The sequence below is a fragment of the Callionymus lyra genome, chromosome 1 (assembly GCF_982586985.1).
Source record: "Callionymus lyra chromosome 1, fCalLyr1.hap1.1, whole genome shotgun sequence".
NCBI lineage: Eukaryota > Metazoa > Chordata > Actinopteri > Syngnathiformes > Callionymidae > Callionymus > Callionymus lyra.
In genome coordinates, this window is record NC_141818.1 from 39,399,122 (window position 1) to 39,420,626 (window position 21,505).

The 21,505-nt window shown below is 38.4% G+C and overlaps 2 protein-coding genes across 6 annotated transcripts in view; both read left to right on the forward strand.

The window, feature by feature from the left end:
* The window catches only part of gstcd (glutathione S-transferase, C-terminal domain containing), a 29,898-nt gene extending 23,556 nt beyond the window's left edge, over positions 1 to 6,342 (forward strand). The window contains exons 7-12 of the mRNA XM_087806935.1: positions 367 to 411; positions 496 to 624; positions 1,125 to 1,258; positions 3,530 to 3,560; positions 4,989 to 5,058; positions 6,129 to 6,342. Coding sequence (XP_087663061.1) covers positions 367 to 411; positions 496 to 624; positions 1,125 to 1,258; positions 3,530 to 3,560; positions 4,989 to 5,058; positions 6,129 to 6,268 — 549 coding nt within the window. The 3' untranslated portion in view covers positions 6,269 to 6,342. The remainder of the gene's footprint in view (positions 1 to 366; positions 412 to 495; positions 625 to 1,124; positions 1,259 to 3,529; positions 3,561 to 4,988; positions 5,059 to 6,128) is intronic.
* Positions 6,343 to 12,558: 6,216 nt separating this feature from the next.
* npnta (nephronectin a) overlaps positions 12,559 to 21,505 on the forward strand; it is a 56,751-nt gene continuing 47,804 nt past the window's right edge. For all 5 annotated transcript variants that reach the window (XM_087807192.1, XM_087807209.1, XM_087807200.1 and 2 more), the window contains exon 1: positions 12,559 to 12,671. In XM_087807192.1, coding sequence (XP_087663318.1) covers positions 12,601 to 12,671 — 71 coding nt within the window. In that variant the 5' untranslated portion in view covers positions 12,559 to 12,600. The remainder of the gene's footprint in view (positions 12,672 to 21,505) is intronic.

A 21,505-nucleotide genomic window follows, 5' to 3' on the forward strand; every position in this document is an offset into this window, starting at 1 on the left:
TTAAATAATAATGAACATTACATCTAAAAAAAATATTGAATCTCTTTCATTTTAACTCATTTGTCATCTCTGGGTCAAGGTGACCCGAAGGCTTGAAAACAAATGTGTTTGTGGTATCCCTTGTGTTGCCTCTGGGTCAAGGTGAACGACCTCCACCACGGCATATGTATTTATGGAAGACGGGGAGGTTTCAACTTGTCTTCGGGCTTCTGGGTCACCTTGACCCTGAGATATAACACAAGGGTTAAGTGCAAAATGGAAAGATTTTATCCATTAGATTTTGGTAGATTTTTAGTGTTTTATGTGTCACAGTCTGTGCTATTATTTCAAGTGTCATCCTCTAAACTTTTTTTGTTGTCCTCTTAGGGTCACGTCGGGATCGTTCTTGCTCACGCTCTTCCAGACTGTCATGTAATGTTTCTTCTTACAACCGTTGAATCATAGTTCATAGAATCATCGCCTGATCAACTATATCTCTATGGTTCGTCGCTGCAGGTCCTTCTCATCGAAAACAAAGAGGAGTCTCTGGTCCGAGCCCAGAAACGCGGCGTGGAGCTGGGACTGAAGAACATCGGCTTCATCCAGGCCAATTTGGATTATTTCACCGGACCCTTTGAAGTCGGGGTGAGTCGACGACATCAGCCATTTCCAATGTCATTATTTTTTAAATTCGGACTTTTCTCAGACTTACTTTCGATTTCACCAGCTCAGCCGTTGCTTGAGCGGAACTTTTGTTTTTTACGCTTGACACGGAGGATTCACTCGCTTCCCGTCCTCCATAAATTATTAACGTCGCTCGAATTAGTCGTTCATATTTTTAGGGTAATTAGAGGTTTTCCGCTCTCTTCCCGTGGAGCTTTGATTTATGCTGCCGAAGTAGATGCGTAGACGTCCAATTAAATGTCGATCCTAAGAGGTGCATTATTTTTATAGTCATATATAAATTTGTTTTGTCGGTGACTTTGGTAGCTCTGGAATTATCCGACCGGTACAAATGTTTGAATTTGTGTAAGTTAAAAGGTGAACTCCAGCTCGATTGTTAAGATAACGTTAAAAAAAAGAAAAAAAAAAAAGCTGTTGGAAAAAGGAATGTACGCGGTGCTCATTGACTCTGTGGCCCTCAGGTGGCGCTGCATGCGTGCGGCGTGGCCACCGACATGGTGATGGAACACTGCATCCACGCGGGAGCGGCCTTTGTGATCAGCCCGTGCTGCTACGGCTTCATCCAAAATGCAATCAAGTTCTCCTTCCCCAGGAGGTTTGTTCCATCATGTACCGCATCAGTCCGGCGTTGGAGGTCTATAAGGTTTTTTGTTCGTCTGATCAGAAATGCATCTGCCGTCCGACTCCATTCAGATCTCCCCTCTGGCCTTGTACTTTTTCTTTTTCTATTACATTCTCGTGGGTTTTTTAGATCATTTTTTTAACTTTAGAAATCCCTCTTCACATCCAGGGTACTTGTTTAAAAAGAGTGTGCACTGCTTTACAGTACACTGTTGCACAGTGCTCTTACTTACATTAACAACAGGGTAGTACTGTCTTAAATCAAACACTGCACACTTACCGGAAATAACTCGACAACTTCTTCTTCTACTACTTTTTAACGCTGATTTCAACCAGATGTTGGAACACTTTAGTCAACACTTTTCGCTAGTGATGGTCTGATGAAGCTTCATGAAGCAGTGTCGTTATTTTCAGAGCCCACTAGATGGCGGTCTCTGCACTATTTCCCTTTGTTTTGAACTGTTCTAATGAAACATCATTTTTAAACTGATGGCGCCACCTACTGACCTCTAAACAACATGACACTGTTTCACGAAGCTTCATCAGCTCATCACTACTTTTCGCCAATCGAAACAAGAATCAAGTTCTGTTTCATTGTGTTATTTTTTTGTTGTTGTGTTGTTTTGTGGTGAAAAATAGTGATTTCTCGAGACATTAACGCTGTTATCTGCTACGAAGACGTAGCTTCCGTTTAGCGTCATCTACGTCACTAAGATGGCGGCCGTTGAGGATGGGAAGTGTCCATCGATACACACTCAATTTTATGCCCATTTGAGTGTGCCAATTAAGTGCTCATTGCGCACTAAATGTCCGCACACTCCTCAATATAGACGCACCTGTGCACTCAAAATGTTACGCGTTAGTGTAGAAGTGTGCGATTTGGTGTTTTAAAGTAATTCAAATAGATGTTTTTGTCACGTAAAAAGTTCCAAACGTATCTAAAATGACACACAATTGGTTAAAAAAAAGAACAGATCAATACATGTGCTTGGTGTTCCCGAGCTCTGTTTGGACATAAGAAGGTTTTGAAGAGTCATTCACTTGTATGCTCCCTTTAGCAATAACAAAAAGCATATGAATTAAAAAGTTTAAAAGACTTTATGAGAATAAAATGGACTTCTGTAGCAACAAATATCTTATTTTAACGCCCTTTTTAAATTGTTTTAGAGCTGCTATTTGACATTGCTAAAGCCATGAGTCATGTTTTTATATGGATGTGAATTAAGCTCCTTGGCAGAGTTATGTGTCGTCACAGTGCATGTCTATTTTAAAAACATTTTGAATGCTATCGTATGGTATAAGCTCCTTGCAATACTTTTTTTGTTACAGTACACACGGGAAAAACTATTGAATGTTTCGACAATCAATTACAGTTTTTAGTTGAATGTTGGATGTGATCTTATCACTGAATAACTATTCAGGATATTTCAAGTTATTCAAGCAAGTTATTTATTGCGTATTCAAATATGTTATTGCTTTCATTTTGTGTGTGTGTGTGTGTGTGTGTGTGTGTGTGAGGCGCTCTCCTACCTGACACCTTCAATCTTCCTCCTCCTACTTGTAGTTGTTCGCCCCTCAGGTCACGGTGAAGATACTCGTGCAGATATTCTGCAGGTGCAGACATTCCAGACAGTTCGCAGCATTTTTACGCGCCGCGAAAACTTTTTCCCCCGACAGCTCTTAACAGCACCAGTTAATTTAAAGACTTTTCTCCGCTTTGACCCGGCTCGCCCTCTGACACCCTTCAACGCCTTTTTTAATCAGCTCAGACAATTATCCAGCCTGGTTACTGTCAGTCACTTCTAAACACAGAATGTTTTTCACGCCTGTAATGTAACATTAAATGACGTGTTTCAAAGTGTTTCTCGTCGGAGTGACAACAACAAAAAAAACGGCCGCCGCAGTGTTAAAACACTCCCACACGTATAGACAAAATGAATTTACATCCAAACAAATCTTCGCCCACGTTAATACATATTCACTCACTGGTTTTTATTTAAGTGGCTTTTTACGTGCACGCGCTCACATGCACGGATCATTCATATAACATCAGAACTGTGATGTGTTTGTGGCAGCAGGAGACTTTTAATCTCAGCGTTATCTTTATTGTGTAATCGCTCATATATACAGTATATGTTGTGATGCTATTGTGTGAGCGGGCTGTCAATCATTCCTCATCGTTAAGATTTGATTTATTTTTGTTTTGGGTTTATTTATTAACATTTTACGTTTTTGTTTTTTCCAGCAAACGGTTCCAGGAAACGTTGATTTATAAGGTGAGAATATAGTTTTAAATATTGTATATTTATAGTATGCTGTGTGTTCTTATGTGTCGGATTTTCGGATAATATGGAATATTATATAATGTATATAATATTTGTAATTAAGGTGAAACGGGTGTCTTGGAAAATTGGCCAATTCAGAGTAAAACCCCAAGCTATTAATCACATTTTTGATCAAAAAATTTTAGAAAAAATAACGTAACAACACAATAAAACATTGGAATGTTTAATATCCTCCAAATTGTGGCTCAGACACCACAAGAATTATCCTCTGGTTGCCCTGGCGACCATTGACATTGACAAAATGTGTATTATAAAAAAGAAATTGACAAAGTAAAATAAAAGTAGTGTTGTTACTGTGTACTTGAAACTGTTTTAGGGTTGCTATTTTACATCGCTAAAGTGCAAAGTGACAAACCATGAGGCAATTATTATCAACGTCGTGTAAGTGAGGGAGGTAGGGAGGGAGAAATGTGAGTTCTCCTACTAGAGCAGGTCAGAATTTGTTATTAACTACAGCTCCTTCTTGTTTAGACACAGAATTAAACTGTTATGTCATGATTTGGTATAGTTGTGAATTGAGCTCCTTGGCAGAGTCATGCGATGTTTCAGTGCTTGTCTTTTTAAGACAAAATTTGTGTAAAATTAGCTCCCTGTAATCCTTTTTTTCACTGTAAACACCATATTTTTCACTATCATTGTGAATGACTGGTGCCATTTTATTTTAAGATACTTTTCATGATGTTTTCTGAGGATTTGTCGGCATCCATTTTTTATAAATCAAACTTAAGAAAAACAAAATGGTTTGTCTTAATTATATGTCTAAAATGTTCTCTTAAAACAACCGCCTGCTGTCACCTACATAATCTTCCACATCACTGACGTGGCTTTATTTTGGTTTCCCTCTTTGTTTTGTTTTTCTGATTCCACTTCCCGTCTCCTTTCATCGGCTCCTTTAAAAAAAAAAACATCGGTGTGGGAGGCAGTTACAAGTGGGAGGCTCACAGCCGGCACTCCGTCAATCCTTTATCGCTCCACGCAGACACACCAGTGAACGCCTGGACGTCCCTCATCCCGCCGTGATGTATGGAACATGCAGAGGCCGCGGGCAGAGTTTAGTCAATTACACGTGTCTCGACGCGGCAAATAATCTTCTTAACAGAAGGGAGAAAAAAAACACGCTGATGAAGATCTGGCTGAAGAAATATGTATCACCACGTGGACGATCCAAGACGGTTCGACCGGGGGAAGAAGATCCCTGAAGGCGAGGAGCGTTTAACAAGCAGAGAATTCCTCTGCCGTGAAGCACAAGAAGATTTATGATTGAAGTAGAAGCACCAAATACTCCCAGAGTTTCTGTGTCATGCCTCAAGTTCAGTACTGAATATTTGTCTGAATTAAATGTCTTTTTTTTTTTTGCAGGAACATATGATTCTCTGCCGCTTCGCTGACCAAACGGCTCCACAGCTTCCTCCTGAGCGACGACACATCGGTAACAACAATGACACAAACGCATGTATTATTTGAATACATTTACTCTCCGAAGTCAAATGTTGTTTTTTTTTTTAAATGGATTAATATATTTAAAGAGCACATTAAATACTATTAAATAGTATTTCAGTGCCATCAGAATATTGAAAAGTTTAATTTAAAAGTTGAAACATTGTATTCCTTAAATAATTAAATTCAATAATTTGTATTTAGAGATTTTGAATTTATATTTATTTAATAATTGATTTAAAAAAAAAGATGTAATATTTCTAAATACTTTTTTTAATTAAATTAAATTTTATGGTAATGTTTTAATTTTATTTCAGTTTATTGTATTTAATTCAATTTATTATTATCAGTTGTTAATTTATTTTTATTTAATTCATATAATTTAATACACGACAAATTCCTGTGTTGGCTCAAATAAATGCTTTTTCAAATACAGTTTAATATTCTTGTTTCAATTTATGTGTAGTAGAAATGTTTTTTTGTTTTTTTTTAAACAACATTATAAAAAAAATGAAATGCTAATTCAGTGATATTATATTCTGATAGTCGTGAGCCAAAATAAGATGGAAACCTTTAAAAACAAAGCAAGTAAGAAAATAAAAAGAGATCAACATAAAATAAACCTAAATATGTCAATTAAATACTTATAAATTGATTTAAAAAAAAAAAAAACCTACCTGATCTCAAAATTTACTCCAATTAAGTTGAAAGGCAAGAGATATTCTCAGAGAAGACAAAAAAAGCCTGAAATAAAGAACTTTAATAAAGTTGTATTAAGAGTTGAAACTAAAATAGCAAACAAAAATAGAATAGTAAGCGTCACAGTTTGCTCAACTACCATCAAGTTGTAACATTTTTTCAAGACGTTTACTGAACTGTAAAATTCAAAGGTTCGAGTTGTAAAAGTTGTAATCCTCGCACGACATATCTTGGAAGTTGTTAAATAAATTCTACACTTTGGTTTTATGAAGTCTCGTTAAACAATCTCCTGTTTTTTCAAAATGGCTTTTGCACTTTAAATAAGTGCCGCCTCCGTCCTGAACTGTGGTCCTCGTCCTCCAGGTAAAGAGTGCATGGGCCTGGTGGACCTGGACCGCTCGTGGGCAGCCGAGACTCACGGGTACTCGGTGAAGGTCCTGACCATGGAGCCCGAGAGCTGCTCGCCAAAGAACAACATGTTGGTCGGTCGACGCCTGCGGTGACGACCATCATCCGCAGGTTCCTACATTAACATTGTTTTTTTAATCAATGATTTTAATAAACCTGGGAAAACTAATCATGGTTTTATTTTAATACATTCAAGCAAGAATCAAGAGTCTTCAAAAATGTCAAACATATTTAACCTTTTTTTTTTGTGTCAACTCAAATTAGGGATGTTTTTTAAAAAAAAATCTTTAAAGTTGTGTCTTAAACTGTTCTAGGACCTCTATTATACTCATCAGTATCTTTCTTTTCGCACAAAACTCTCATTTAAAGAAGATATTTACATTAGAAAATACGCTTAAGCCCCGCCCACTTAAAATGCGCTGTTTCGGCTGAGAAGAAATCTCCACCAAGCAACCACACCCACTCTGCTCTGATTGGTCATAAACGAGTTGCATTCAAGGACTCACGTAAATTTCAAACTCACCCCTAAAACTCCCATTTTGTACATCAAAAACGAATAATAAAAATAAGGTTTGCTGCTTAATGTACACATTACAAAAACACCTAAAGGCTGAAGTAACTCCAAGTTTACACAAATATTTTTTTTTTCACAATTAAAATGTAGGTTCTTAACTGATTTAGGGCTTCTAGGGGAGGACACCTGCACCAGTGTGATGTCAGAATGTATAATTTAAACCGTAATCGTTGGTGATATTTCAGACAGAAGAGAACTTTATTAAGTAATAACTTCAAAACGGAGAAACATCATGATGAATTAACTGCATTTTGAAGAGGACGACTTCAACTTTTAGAATAAATCAGGAGAGTTGGGTTTTCACATTAGGTGCCCTTTAATTATGGAAAATGTTTTTTTTAATTTTGGAATTTTCCCGTCTAATTGCACCTTCTATTGGTGGTTTTCCTGGAAGCTTGGGTGGAGAACAAGGTGCAGAGCCAGTACATGAGACTAAATCTCCTGCTTGTTCTACGAAAAAAAAAAAATAGGATTTTCATGAACTCAACAGGTTTGTCTGTTAATCTTCATTTCATTAAAAGGGATGATGATATAAATGACGCTCAGTTGAACATGCAGGTCGCCGGGTCAAATACCTCATCAGTCGTTCTTACCGGGGAGTGGATTACTCCTCGTGAAGAGGGAACAACGGTGAACATCCGGGAGTACATTCGGCATAAATGAAAACTTGACGATGATAGTGGCAAAAAAAAGGTCAGCGCGCACGTTTGATGGAACGTCCTCAGACTCCTACGAACCTGTTTCCGCTGATCTGTTTTTTTCCGGATCATTTACTGGTCGTCTCTTTTGTCAACGTCTCGCTCGGCGTTCTATTTCGCCATTTCTTCACGAAAACCCCATCTGAGGATGTGCGGGAGATCGCAGAGGCCGTTTTTTTTCCTGCGCCCCCCCGACTCATTTTGAATTCATCCCACAGAGTCGATCCCTCCTGAGGTGTGAACGGCCACAGAGACGTTTTCAAAGATGGAGAATATTTCAAAAGAAAATTGTTGCAACCCGCCGGCCCGGGCGTGTCCCTCGCACGAGTCCACATTACAGGGACCAGCGACGGGGAGAGAGATGGAGTCAGAACCACGTCGGCGCTGGAGTTGATTTAGTTTTTTGGGGAACTGGGTCGACTCAGCCCGGAGTGACATGAATACAGACCAGATGAAATATCCAGGTTTATATGTTGAACGTGAGAGGAATGAAGTCGGTGTTTAATACAATAGTTTTGAAGGCAGCGATCTCATTTCTTAGCAGGTTTGTTTCCGTGTGACATTAGGATCGACTCCACGAAGATTGATCTGCGGCGTTCCCTGATCATTTTCGTGGTCTTTGTTCCAGAATAACTGGAGCGCCCTATATATCCCCCAAATCCTGACTCAACTAGGTCGACCACGGCTGTTTCAAATGTAAATGAAGAGCCATGTTTAGACTGTTTACGTCTATTTTGTGTCTAAACGATTCTCCACACCTCAAACGCAGCGTGATTTTTTTTTTTTTTTTTTCCTTTTTTTCTCGGAATACTTCGCATGAATTGGAAGTTTAGCAATGCTTTGACTTTTGATGCATTAAGCGACATGGTTACCGTTTGTTCGTGTCTGATCCGCGACAATGTAAAATTAAAAATGGTCTCTAAAAGGTATTTTTTTTCAAGATTACACAACGTTTGTAAAACCATGCTCGGCACGAAGCGTTCGCACATTTTTCACACCAGAGTAAATTAAATGTCACCTGAAGACGACGCGGCCACGAGCCTGTTTTCACCGACACTAACTCCATCATGAGTCCAACAGATTAACGTGACGTCATTGATGGTGTTATTATAAGGAAACGACACAATTCGCTTCCAGTCGAATATTTTTATTTATTTACTAATGATCAGACGATGGTTTTAAAAACAGGAAGTTCAAATAAAAAATAAAAAATAAAAAATGTTTAGATTGTGTTAATTATTCATAATGATCTCGGTCAATTTTAAAAATGTGGCTTTTTATTTTCTACGTAAGAAATAAACAAACATATATGTACATATACTGTATATATATTCTTCTTGTTGTTGCATTTTTGCAGTTTAATTTCTGAACTAATATATACTGTATTTGTTGCACTCGTATAAATGTCATCAGGTTAAAATATGTCCAATCATCAGCTTTAAAAGCTGCTGGAGTCGACTGTATCCTCTCGTCCTCAGTCATAACCGGGATCTCGCAGGATTTCATTCGTACTCCTAGCTGCCATCTAGCGGTTGTAAGTTAAATTGCAACAACGACAACAAACGCAAGCAACGAGTATTTGCATGTTTATTTGAAACTTAAAACATAAAATTTGATGTTATACACACTTTAATGAACTATAAACCATAAAATTAATATGGTTAAAAAAAAAGATTTGAAAGCTTAGAATAAATACAGTGATAAGGAATAGCGATACAGTATTGATATGTCATCGCCAGAATCACACGGGAGTGTTATTATTGCTGCCATCTAGTGGATGAAAGTTTGATTTCTACACAACAACGAACACTGTGTATAAACACGTTAAAAATAAGTAAATAAGTAATTCAAATTATTTTATGTTACATTTTATTAATCTATAAAGCATAAAATAATTATGGTTTTTAAGAAATGATTTGAAAGCAAAAAAAAAACAAAAAAAGGAAATGGATATTACTGCTGTCGGATATATCGATACAGTACCGTAGGAAAAATATCGCAATAGGTCATAGCCAGAATTGAAGTAATGACTGCTGCCATCTAGCGGTTGTAAGTTTGATTGCTGCACACAAACGTGAATATTTGAATATTTAATGTTAAATTCATTAAATTATATATATATACTACCGTTCAAAAGTTTGGGGTCACCCAGAAAATGTTGTGTTTTCCATGAAAAGTCACACTTATTTACCACCATGAGTTGTAAAATGAATAGAAAATATAGTCAGGACATTGACAAGGTTAGAAATAATGATTTTTTTCCTTCAAACTTGCTTTCGTCAAAGAATCCTCCATTTGCAGCAATTACAGCATTGCAGACCTTGGGCATTCTAGCTGTTAATTTGTTGAGGTAATCAGGAGAAATTTCACCCCATGCTTCTAGAAGCCCCTCCCACAAGTTGGATTGGCTGGATGGGCACTTCTTGCGTACCATACGGTCAAGCTGCTCCCACAACAGCTCAATGGGGTTTAGATCTGGTGACTGCGCTGGCCACTCCATTACAGATAGAATACCAGCTGCCTGCTTCTTCTCTAAATAGTTCTTGCACAACTTGGAGGTGTGCTTTGGGTCATTGTCCTGTTGTAGGATGAAATTGGCTCCAATCAAGCGCTGTCCACAGGGTATGGCATGGCGTTGCAAAATGGAGTGATAGCCTTCCTTATTTAGAATCCCTTTAACCCTGAACAAATCTCCCACCTTACCAGCACCAAAGCAACCCCAGACCATCACGTTACCCCCACCATGCTTGACAGATGGCGTCAGGCACTCTTCCAGCATCTTTTCAGTTGTTCTGCGTCTCACAAATGTTCTTCTATGTGATCCAAACACCTCAAACTTCCATTCGTCCGTCCATAACACTTTTTTCCAATCTTCCTCTGTCCAATGTCTGTGTTCTTTTGCCCATATTAATCTTTTTCTTTTATTGGCCAGTCTCAGATATGGCTTTTTCTTTGCCACTCTGCCCTGAAGGCGAGCATCCCGGAGTCGCCTTTTCACTGTAGATGTTGACACTGGCGTTTTGCGGGTACTATTTAATGAAGCTGCCAGTTGAGGACCTGTGAGGCGTCTATTTCTCAAACTAGAGACTCTAATGTACTTATCTTCTTGCTGAGTTGTGCAGCGGGGCCTCCCACTTCTCTTTCTACTCTGGTTAGAGCCTGTTTGTGCTGTTCTCTGAAGGGAGTAGTACACACCGTTGTAGGAAATCTTCAGTTTCTTGGCAATTTCTCGCATGGAATAGCCTTCATTTCTAAGGACAAGAATAGACTGTTGAGTTTCACATGAAAGTTCTCTTTTTCTGGCCATTTTGAGCGCTTAATCGTCCCCACAAATGTGATGCTCCAGATACTCAACTAGCTCAAAGGAAGGTCAGTTTTATAGCTTCTCTAACCAGCAAAACTGTTTTCAGCTGTGCTAACATAATTGCACAAGGGTTTTCTAATCATCCATTAGCCTTCTGACCCAATGAGCAAACACATTGTACCATTAGAACACTGGAGTGATAGTTGCTGGAAATGGGCCTCTATACACCTATGTAGATATTGCACCAAAAAACAGACATTTGCAGCTAGAATAGTCATTTACCACATTAGCAATGTATAGATTAGTTTAAACTTAGATTAGTTTAAAGCACTGTTTAAAAAAACAGTGCTTTTCTTTCAAAAATAAGGAAATTTCTAAGTGACCCCAAACTTTTGAACGATATATATCTAAATATATGAACCTTAAAATAACTATGACACAAATATAATATGATAGTATCGTAAAAATAAAAAAAACAACAGATAGAAGTCGATATTTATGACAGCGAAGGATGGCCTGATTGATTATGACACATAAAATGACTGATGCAAAAATATGATTAAATAAACACGGATTCAGTGTTTTTGATAGTGTCGTAAAAATAAATAGTTGATATTGATGCCAGTGAACGATGTAATGACTGCTGCCATCTAGCGGCCGGAAGTGTAATTGTTACATAACAACAAACGCTAGAAACATTTGAGTGTCTATTGTAAATTAATAAAAAAACAACAAAAAAAACATCATTCAAAAATATTTACTTTATTGAATATGAACCATAAAATAACTTTATGATAAAAAAATAAACATTGATAGAGTATCGCAAAAATAAAAAGTTGATGACTGTGAACGACATAAAGGCTGCTGCCATCTAGCGGTCAGAAGTGTAATTGCTACACAATAACAAACGCTAGGAACATTTGAGTGTCTATTGTAAATTAATAAAAAAAAACATTATTAAAAAATATAAACCTTATTGAACATGAACCATAAAATAACTTTATGATAAAAAAAACAAAACATTGATAGAGTATCGCAAAAATAAAAAGTTGACGACTGTGAACAACGTAATGACTGCTGCCATCTAGCGGCCGGAAGTGTAATTGCTACATCACAACACACGCTAGAAACATTTCAGTGTCTATGCAAATTAATAAAAAAAACATTATTAAAAAATATAAACTTTATTGAACATGAATCATAAAATAACTTTATGATAAAAAAAACAAACACAATAACAAACCCTAGAAACATTTGAATGTCTATTGTAAAAATAAAATAATAACACAGACTTCATTGAATATGAACCATAAAATAACTATGATACAAAAACTATTATTAAAATGAAACAAAAAACATGGATTCAGTGCTTGTCATATCAGCATATAGTGCAAATAAAACTAACAGACAGATGTTTGATACCGAGGACCACTGACCACTGCAGACTAAGAAAACACAGAGATCATCAACTTGTCGTGTGTAAATAAATGATAATAACAAAGTTTCCCTTGAATCTCACAGCAAGTACAGTTGAGAAGCTCCTTCATGTGTGTGTGTGTGAGTTGGTGTGTGTGTGTGTGTGTGGGCCACACACACCTGCGTGTTACGACTGGATACACACTTCACTCCGGCATCTGTCCCTCACGCAACTACCTTTGGGCGGCTTCTGGGTCGTGACGTCACGAGGGAAAGTCTCACGGCTGCCGCAGGTTGTAAAGAGAGAGAGAGAGAGAGAGAGAGAGAGAGAAAGAGAGAGAGGGAGAGGGAGGGAGTGCGCGCGTCCCACGCACGGGGGGTGAGTCCTTCACTTCCACAACATCTCTGCACCTGATTCCTCGTGGAGAGCCGGAGATGGACCGCTGGATAAAGTTGCTGCTGCTGAGCTGCTGCTGCCTCGCAGCGGCGGCGGATCACGACGGAAGGTAAAGACGAGGATCTTTAAACATCTTTTAAAAAAAAAAAGAAAAGCTGCTCTTGAGTTATTTTGGAAACATGTTGCGCCTGTAGAATGACGCGCGTGCACGCGGTCACTGGGATCTCTCTGGAACATTTTTTTTATTATCTCGTGTGTGTGTGTGTGTGTGTGTGTTTGTGTGTGTGTGTGTGTGTGTGTGTGTGTGTGTTCGGTTGGATCTCCCAGGGATCGTTGGGATCCGGCGCAGGCGCTGCCCGGTGTCTTCATGTTCGAACATGATCCGGTTCAGAACCGAGGAGACGCTAGTGAGACCCCCGAAGAATGTGTCAGTCAACTTGTGTTGTGAAGGGGTGAACTAAGTTGTCATATACTTCAGAGTTCGACACCTTTATGGACGATTATTCTGCGCAATATTTGACTTTGTGTTTTTTGAAATTGAAAGAAAAGTGGAATATTGAAATGAAACACTCTCTGGTTGCAACATTTGTATTTGATTTTTTTGTTTGTTTTGTGCTTATTTCACATGCGACTTTCCAGACGTCGTAAATTGTCAAAAGTTTGTCTTATTTTAATTTGTAAAACCTTCTTGACACATTTTTTTAAACTTATGGATGAAATTGATTTTGATTTTTTTCCGATGCACTTTTATTCAAACGATCATTTTCGACTCGCCCTTAAAGGGTTGATATTATTCTCAGAGTAATCGGTTCCTTTTTAGAGTTATAGACAAAAAATGTTTGTTCATTTTAATGTAGCGACTGTTGCTCAGTTGTTTTCATCTTTGTAAAATTGATTTTGATTTTTAATCAAATAATCATGTTGTACTCGCCCTCAAAGGGTTGATATTATTCTCAGAGTATACAGTTCCTTTTTAGAGTTATAGACAAAAAAGGTTTGTTCATTATAATCTAGCGACTGTTGCTCAGTTGTCTTCATCTTTGGATAAAATTGATTTTGATTTTTTTTTTTTTATGCATTTTAATTCAAACAATCATTTTCTACTCGCCCTCATGTCGACTAAGGGTTGATATTATACTCAGAGTAATCGGTTCCTTTTTAGAGCTATAGACATAAAATGTTTGTTCATTTTAATGTAGCGACTGTTGCTCAGTTGTCTTCATCTTTGGATAAAACTGATTTTTTTTTCTTTCCGATGATTTTTTATTCAAACAATCATTTTCTACTTAGCCTCAAAGGGTTGATATTATTCTCAGAGTAATCGGTTCCTTTTCAGAGTTATAGACATAAAATGTTTGTTCATTTTAATGTAGCGACTGTTGCTCAGTTGTCTTCATCTTTGGATAAAACTGATTTTTTTTTTTCGATGCACTTTTATTCAAACAATCATTTTCTACTCACCCTCAAAGGGTTGATATTATTCTCAGAGTAATCGGTTCCTTTTTAGAGCTATAGAAATAAAATGTTTGTTCATTTTAATGTAGCGACTGTGGCTCAGTTGTCTTCATCTTTGTCCTAAAAGACGCTTAAAAACCTACAAATACCTCCACAGTGCGAGAGAAAGTTGTCATTTTCAGCACAAACGACGTGTAAACCGCTTAACGAGAGAAAATGCAGCATAAATAACAACCTCCCCTGAGAAAGAAAGTTGACACTGGGTACGTTTGTGAAGAAATAAAGCCAGCAAGGACACTGTACTCTTGAAATTAAATCAGTGGCTTTTCTCCTCCCAGCATGTTCCGTTATTAGTCGTTGGACAAACCTGCCCGATCCACAGTTGAGCAGAATGATTTATGATCGCTCTTTTATGTGGACACTTCTTTAACAGTTGCATTATAAGAACAAACAGGTATGTATATATATATATATATATATATATATATATATATATATACAATGTTTTAATTAGCTTTCCATGAGCCATTTTCCACAGCAGCATCATTAAGTTCTGTCTGCACAGAGATGGAATCATAAAAGCCGAACCAAAACCCGAAAAGACAATCAACAAGGAGACAGTGATGAAGTACAATTTAATTTACTTTATACAAAATTATCATTAAAATAGAATTGAACTCAAACAGATGTTCTTAACTTCGGTCGTCGGTGAGCATGACTCACGATGTGTTTCCTAGGAGCCGTCCCTCCTGCAGTTGATACAAAACTCTGCAGCAAGAATTCTGACCTGCTCTAGTAGAAGAACTCACATTTCCCCGATCCTTAAAACTCTTCTCTGGCTGCCAGTTTCTTTCAGGATCAACTTTAAAATTCTGGTTCTTACTTTCAGATTTATTCATGGTCAGACTCCTCCTTACATCAATGATCTGATCCAGCCTTACACCCCAGCTCGGGCTCTGAGGTCTGTGGATCAGAATCTACTGATGGTTCCTGAACACGCTTCAAGACCAGAGGAGAGAAATCCTTCCAGACTGTTGCTCCTAAGCTTTGGAACGATCTTCCTCTCACTCTGTGTTTGATGATCTACTGACTCCTTCAAGAAACATCTTAAGACATTCTTATTTGTGCAGACTTTTTCCTACTTGTCTCAAGACCTTTTTAGAGTTTTTAAATTTGTACGTATTTTTAACAGTGTATTGGGTTTGATTGTTCAAACTTTTACTTACTTACTTACTTTGATAGTCAGGTGTCCCCTGCCTCTCGCCCTTACTAGCTGGGATAGACTTCTCTCTAATTTGAAATGAGCAGAAGACTCGCGCTGGTCTTTGATCTCATATTTCTAGCGGAGGTTCTGTATTTATTATTCTTTCTGAGTTGGTCGTTAATTTGCCTTTTTTTTTGACTTGATCAAACTGAAGATGGTCTACTCCAGTTATGATCATGGTCATGTTTAATGTGGTCGACCTTTGATCTCTCCATGCACCTGTGCTCTTAATCCCCCGCCCCCCTTAACCACCGACTGCACCTTGACACTGTAAATAGCTTCAGACTGTTCTAGTTTCAGGAGGGATCTCTAGATGTGGGCTGCGACTGAAGTGCGTCCAGACCGTGAGCCGGTCACACAAACACAGCTCCTGCCAAACCTCCCGACGCTGCATGTTGGCAACAGACGTGTTGCGTTGATTCTACGGACTTCTGTCGTAAACACATGAGAGAAACAAGCGAACCTGTGAAAAACAGCTCCTTGAAGTGCGATGAGTTCGAACCCTTGCAGTTATTACGACGATTAAAGAAGATTATTCACACGGAAGTCAACAGTATTATTTCAAACAGTCGTAAAATTAAATTTAACGATGGCAGTTGATTGTATAGTTGAATCCTTCCGTAATCAAGGTGACCCGAAGGTTCGAAAACAAATCTATTTTTGGTATCCCTTGTGTTATCTCAGGGTCAAGGTGACCCAAAGGTCTGAAAACAAACCTTTTTGTGGTATCCCTTGTGTTATCTCAGGATCAAGGTGACCCAAGGTCTGAAAACAAACCTGTTTGTGGTATCCCTTGTGTTATCTCAGGGTCAAGGTGACCTAAAGGTCAAAAAACAAATGTGTTTGTGGTATCCCTTGTGTGTGTCTTTGTCATGATGCCCCAAAGGCCCGAAAACAAACGTGTATGTGGTATCCCTTGTGTTATCTCAGGGTCAAGGTGACCCGAAGGCCTGAAAACAAACGTGCATGTGGTATCCCTTGTGTTGTCTCTGGGTCAAGGTGACCCGTAGGCACGACAAAAAACATGTTTGTGGTATCCCTTGTGTTATCTCAGAGTCAAGTTGACCCAAGGTCTGAAAACAAACATGTTTGAGGTATCCCTTGTGTTATGTCTGGGTCAAGGTGACCCGTAGGCCCGACAAAAAACTTGTTTGTGGTATCCCTTGTGTTATCTCAGGGACAAGGTGACCCAAGGTCTGAAAACAAACATGTTTAAGGTATCCCTTGTGTTATCTCTGGGTCAAGGTGACCCGAAGGCCTGGAAATAAACGTGTTTGTGGTATCCCTTGTGTTATCTCTGGGTCAAGGTGACCCAAAGGTCTGAAAACAAACGTGTTTGTAGTATCCCGTGTTATCTTAGGGTTAAAGTGATCCATAGGTCCGAAAACAAATGTGTTTGGGGTATCCCTTGTGTTATATCAGGGTCAAGGTGACCCGAAGGCCCGAAAAAAAACATTTTTACAATTTTTTGGGGGGAACAACAGAAGGGTTCAAATCCTGGTCTACATCATGTGTTCCAGGGAGATACTGAACTATATTGAAATCCTCTTTACTTGATTTTTCTTATTCCTCGGTTGTGATTTCAACTTGAGTGCTCGCTGGAGTTGTTTCCGTCTCCCTCGCTCATGACCTTTTCCAACCTTCTTATTTATCTCATCACGACGTTTCCTTCATGGCCATCGCTGATGGGATCGCCGTGTCCTGACATCCCTGTGACCCCCATTACGCCTTTTCTCAGAACTTAGAAGAAGTTATCAACCCACAGACAAAAAGAGTCTGATGAAGAGACAGGCAGAGAGAGAGAGAGAGAAAAAAAAAAGCAACTTTGGCAGGATATTCTTCCCAAATGATGTCACACAATGAACCCGGCGCAGCCAAGAGCACATACCAAACCTCCTCGGTAATAATCCCGCACAACAGGCCGGTGCCAGGTTCTGTTAGCGTTGTAACATCAGACCCACATCTGAGCAGCCGGAAATATCTCTTTGTAGTGACCCTGGTCCGGACGATGTTTGGTCCGACTCGGGTGCAGGTGACTCGTGCTGGAGGTCATTGATGGTCAGATGCTCGCGACCCCTTTTTTAATCGAGCCATTGACGACTAAATACGTCTATTATTAAAATGTTGAGCTTATCAGATACTGTTGCCATGATTTTACACATTTATTTTTGTTATTTAATCAAAAAAAAAAAAAGTAAGTCTCCTCAAAAATGACAATTATTTGGAAAAAACACTTCTTATCCTAGAATGGGTCGAAGCAACGAGGTCCAGACTTTCATCTCCCCAGCAAATCCCTGAGGTATCTTTAACCACCTTGTCCCGGGTCTCCTCCCAATTGGACGTCCTACAAAGGTGCTCTCTTGTTCGACGTCCAAAATGAATTTGAATCGCTCTTTTGTGTTCACCGCCTCCACAGAGATAAGAATCGTGGTGAGCTAAAAAAAAATAAAATGAATCTTCAGGTGTCTGACACCAGCTCAGGTGTCGTCGCGTTTCGGCTGCCAAACCGTGGTGGAGTCTGAGCGACGAGATCCTGGCGCTGAAATGGAAGAGCGAGTGTTTAATTTCCTCTGAGCTCTTTTGTTTGTCGTGACTAAGTAGGTTATCAAAGGAAGCGTCGCGGTGAATTGTGTTGCGATGGAACGGGCCAGCAGGGGCGGGATCATGAATCTAGAATTTCAGTCTAGATGAGCCTCACCTGTGTCCGTGTGTTTGATGTGACAGTAGAAGAATCCTTATGAATAACAAACATGGATATTTTCTCTTTCCTTGCATGCCATTGTTATTGGTTCATGTCTTTTGAGGGGTGACATTTGTGCTGGTGCTGGTGTTGATCTTTCACTTATTCTTCTGTCTACTTAAGATACCAACTTCCATAAACTAGTATTACTTCTTGGAGCCACTGCTCAGATTCTTGTTCACAAAGATGTATATAGTTTGAAGGCCAGTGTAAAAGGTTTACTAATGCAGTATATATATATACTTGAGTGCTTCTGTAATTATACTCGTTTGTCAAGTACTGACGGAACAATTTTTTTTTTAGACTCCAACAGAGTTTTGCTCTCACTAGACATTCTAAGGAAAATAAATATGATTTTTACAGAGAAATGCTCGTCTTTAATGAATTCATCGTAGAATTTATCGCTTAAAGATAGAAAATAGTGATGGTCTGATGAAGCTTCATGAAGCAGTGTCATGTTGTTTAGAGGTCAGTAGGTGGCGCCATCTGTTTAAAAATGATGTGATGTTTCATTAGAACAGTTGTTCAAAACAAAAGAGAGCGGAGACCGCCATCTAGTGGACTCTGAACATCATGACACTGCTTCATGAAGCTTCATCACTCAACATTACTAACAGAAAGTCGACATATTTTGGTCATTTTGGTATAAAATCAGATTTTGACTCGGTTTTATTATTATATTATATATTATTATTCGTTAAGGTCTGATGAAGCTTCATGATGCAGTTTTATTATTATCAGAGTCCACTAGATGGCGGTCTCTTCACTATTTTCCTTTGTTTTGAACAACTTATTTCATAATTTCTAAACTGATGGCGCCACCTACTGACCTCTAAACAACGTGACACTGCCTCATGCAACTTCATCAACTCATCACTAATCTACTATTATATGGTCTGATGAAGCTTCATGAAACAGTGTCATATTGTTTAGAGGTCAGTAGGTGGCGTCATCAGTTTTAAAATGATGTTTATTAGAACAGTTGTTCAAAACAAAGGGAAATAGTGCAGAGATCGCCATCTAGTGGACTCTGACAATAATGGCACTGCTTCATGAAGCTTCATGAGACCATCAGTAGAAATAAGAGTAATCAAAATGATGGCCATACATCGATTTATACATCAAGGTTTGGAAAATTATGAAAAGTAAAATAGGAAATAAGATCAACTCTAAACAATTGTATTTAAATATAAAAAGACAATACATATTTATTCATGAGGATGATTTAAATTATGTGTCATTAGAACAGTTGTTCAAAACAAAGGAAAATAGTGCAGAGACCGCCATCTACTGGACTCTGACAATAATGACACTGCTTCATGAAGCTTCATCAGACCATCACTAGTATATAATTAATACAATAATTAGGTAAAGTTCTAAAAGTAAATTTGATGACATTTTCTTACTGCTGGGTTATTTTTTTCACCTGAACTTTTACATTTCAGATTTTTTTTCGTTAACATTTTAGAATATTTCTTGTTGGTGATCGTTTTATTTTGTGCGGTTGTTGTCCACATTTTTTACATTTTTTAGAAAATGAAATTCCCTGACTTTCTTTGTATTCACACGGCATTTCTTTCTATTTATTATTCTTTTTTTCAAACAAGAAAAAAGTCAGTGCCAACACTAGCGTTGACCCCTTCATGCTTCTCAACCGTGGGAGGAAACCGAAGCGCCGTATGCAAGCACAACATCAAACTAGGAGCTGGCTCGGCAAAAAGAATTTCACTAAATATTTAAAAAGGAAATACGTTTCCCTTCCGATCATTACCTTAGTTATTGTTCGGCATGGAACCCGCCGCCCCACATTGATCTACGAGTCTTGGCAGCCGGGGTGTCGATCTGGCAGCGCGAGGAGGAGGCGAGATGTCTCATTAACAGACGCCCGATGACTCCGGCAGCCGGAGATTTGCAGGTTCCAGCATGTTTTTCTACCTGGAGAGAGAGAGAGCCTTTGTCCTGCAGCTCAGCTCGCGGCGGCGCCGTCACGTGACATCTGCAGCTTCAGGGTTCATCACACTCTTAATCTACTAGCCATGGACCAACCACCGCAGGTCCCAGTGAGACCAGTGTGTGTGTGTCAGTAGATAAATGAGGTTTTTCTGGAGGTTCTGCTCCCGGTTCTGCCCCGGTTGAGATTTGCTTCAGAGTAACCCGAGCGTCACAAACACTTTTTTATACGATCATTATTTTGTGCCCTGAGGTCAAGACGGCTGCGCCTCTCCAGGTGTAGCACTTCGACATCAGCGCCCACGGTTGGGTTCAACACTTGGACTGTTGTAGTTGTATCTCTCTCTCCCGTGACGTGACAGGTGTTTTTCTATTTTTTACATCCCCATCTGTTGGTTAAGAAGCGATTGAAGTATTTAACTGAAGTTTATTTGGCTACTGTTGTTTGTGGTGATTTTGTTTTTCAAATAACTGAAAAGGTTCTGCAAAGGAACTATCAGGACATTTTAAAAATGGTTCTGGTGCATAAAACAAGCGAAAATGTTTATATTTAATACATAAATCATCCTCATAAATAAATATTTATTATCTTTTTTATATTTAAATACAATTTTAATTTTTTTTTTTTTATATTAGCTTTAAGGTTGATCTTTTTTCCTAGTTTCCTTTTCATAATTTCCAAACCTTGATGTATAAGTCGATGTACGGCCATCATTTTTATTACTGTTATTGCTAGTGATGGTCTGATGAAGCTTCATGAAGCAGTGTCATTATTTTCAGAGTCCACTAGATGGCGGTCTCTGCACTATTATCCAACCGTTTTAATAAAACATCACATCATTCTTAAACTGATGGCGCCGCCTACTGACCTCTAAACAACATGTCACTGCTTCATGAAGCTTCATCAGTAGTTTTCAGCATTCAGATGTAGGAAATACATATCAGATTTTCAAATTAAAAGCATTTATTCACCTTCCTTGTAATCCTTTATTGTCACGGTCATACTTGGTGCTGCTTAAAATGTATGTTTTGGTATTTATTTTTGTTATTATTTTGTAGTGATGGTCTGATGAAGCTTCATGAAGCCGCGTCATTATGTTCAGAGTCCACTAGATGGCGGTCTCTGCACTATTTTCCTTTGTTTTGAACAACTGTTCTAATGAAACATAATTTTTTAAACTCATGGCGCCACCTACTGACCTTTAAACAACATGAAACTGTTTCATGAAGCTTCATCAATTCATTACTAGTTATTTATATTATTACTATTTAAAAATGGTCCAAATTTATTTTGATTTTCTCAAATTTCTAGTTTAAATATGTTTTTTTCCGAGTGCATTTTCTACCAGAGTTTTAAACATAAATAAAAATACTATTTTAATAAGAGAAAGTAAGACAGAAACTGAAGTACGGCACCGAAATCTACGCCCATTTACGTCCTATTATGCGTATCTATCCCATCATCGGCTACCTTGTTTTTTCAAGCATCCAAATGAATTAGAGCTGAAAGCCAAAGGAAAAACAAGATTCAAAT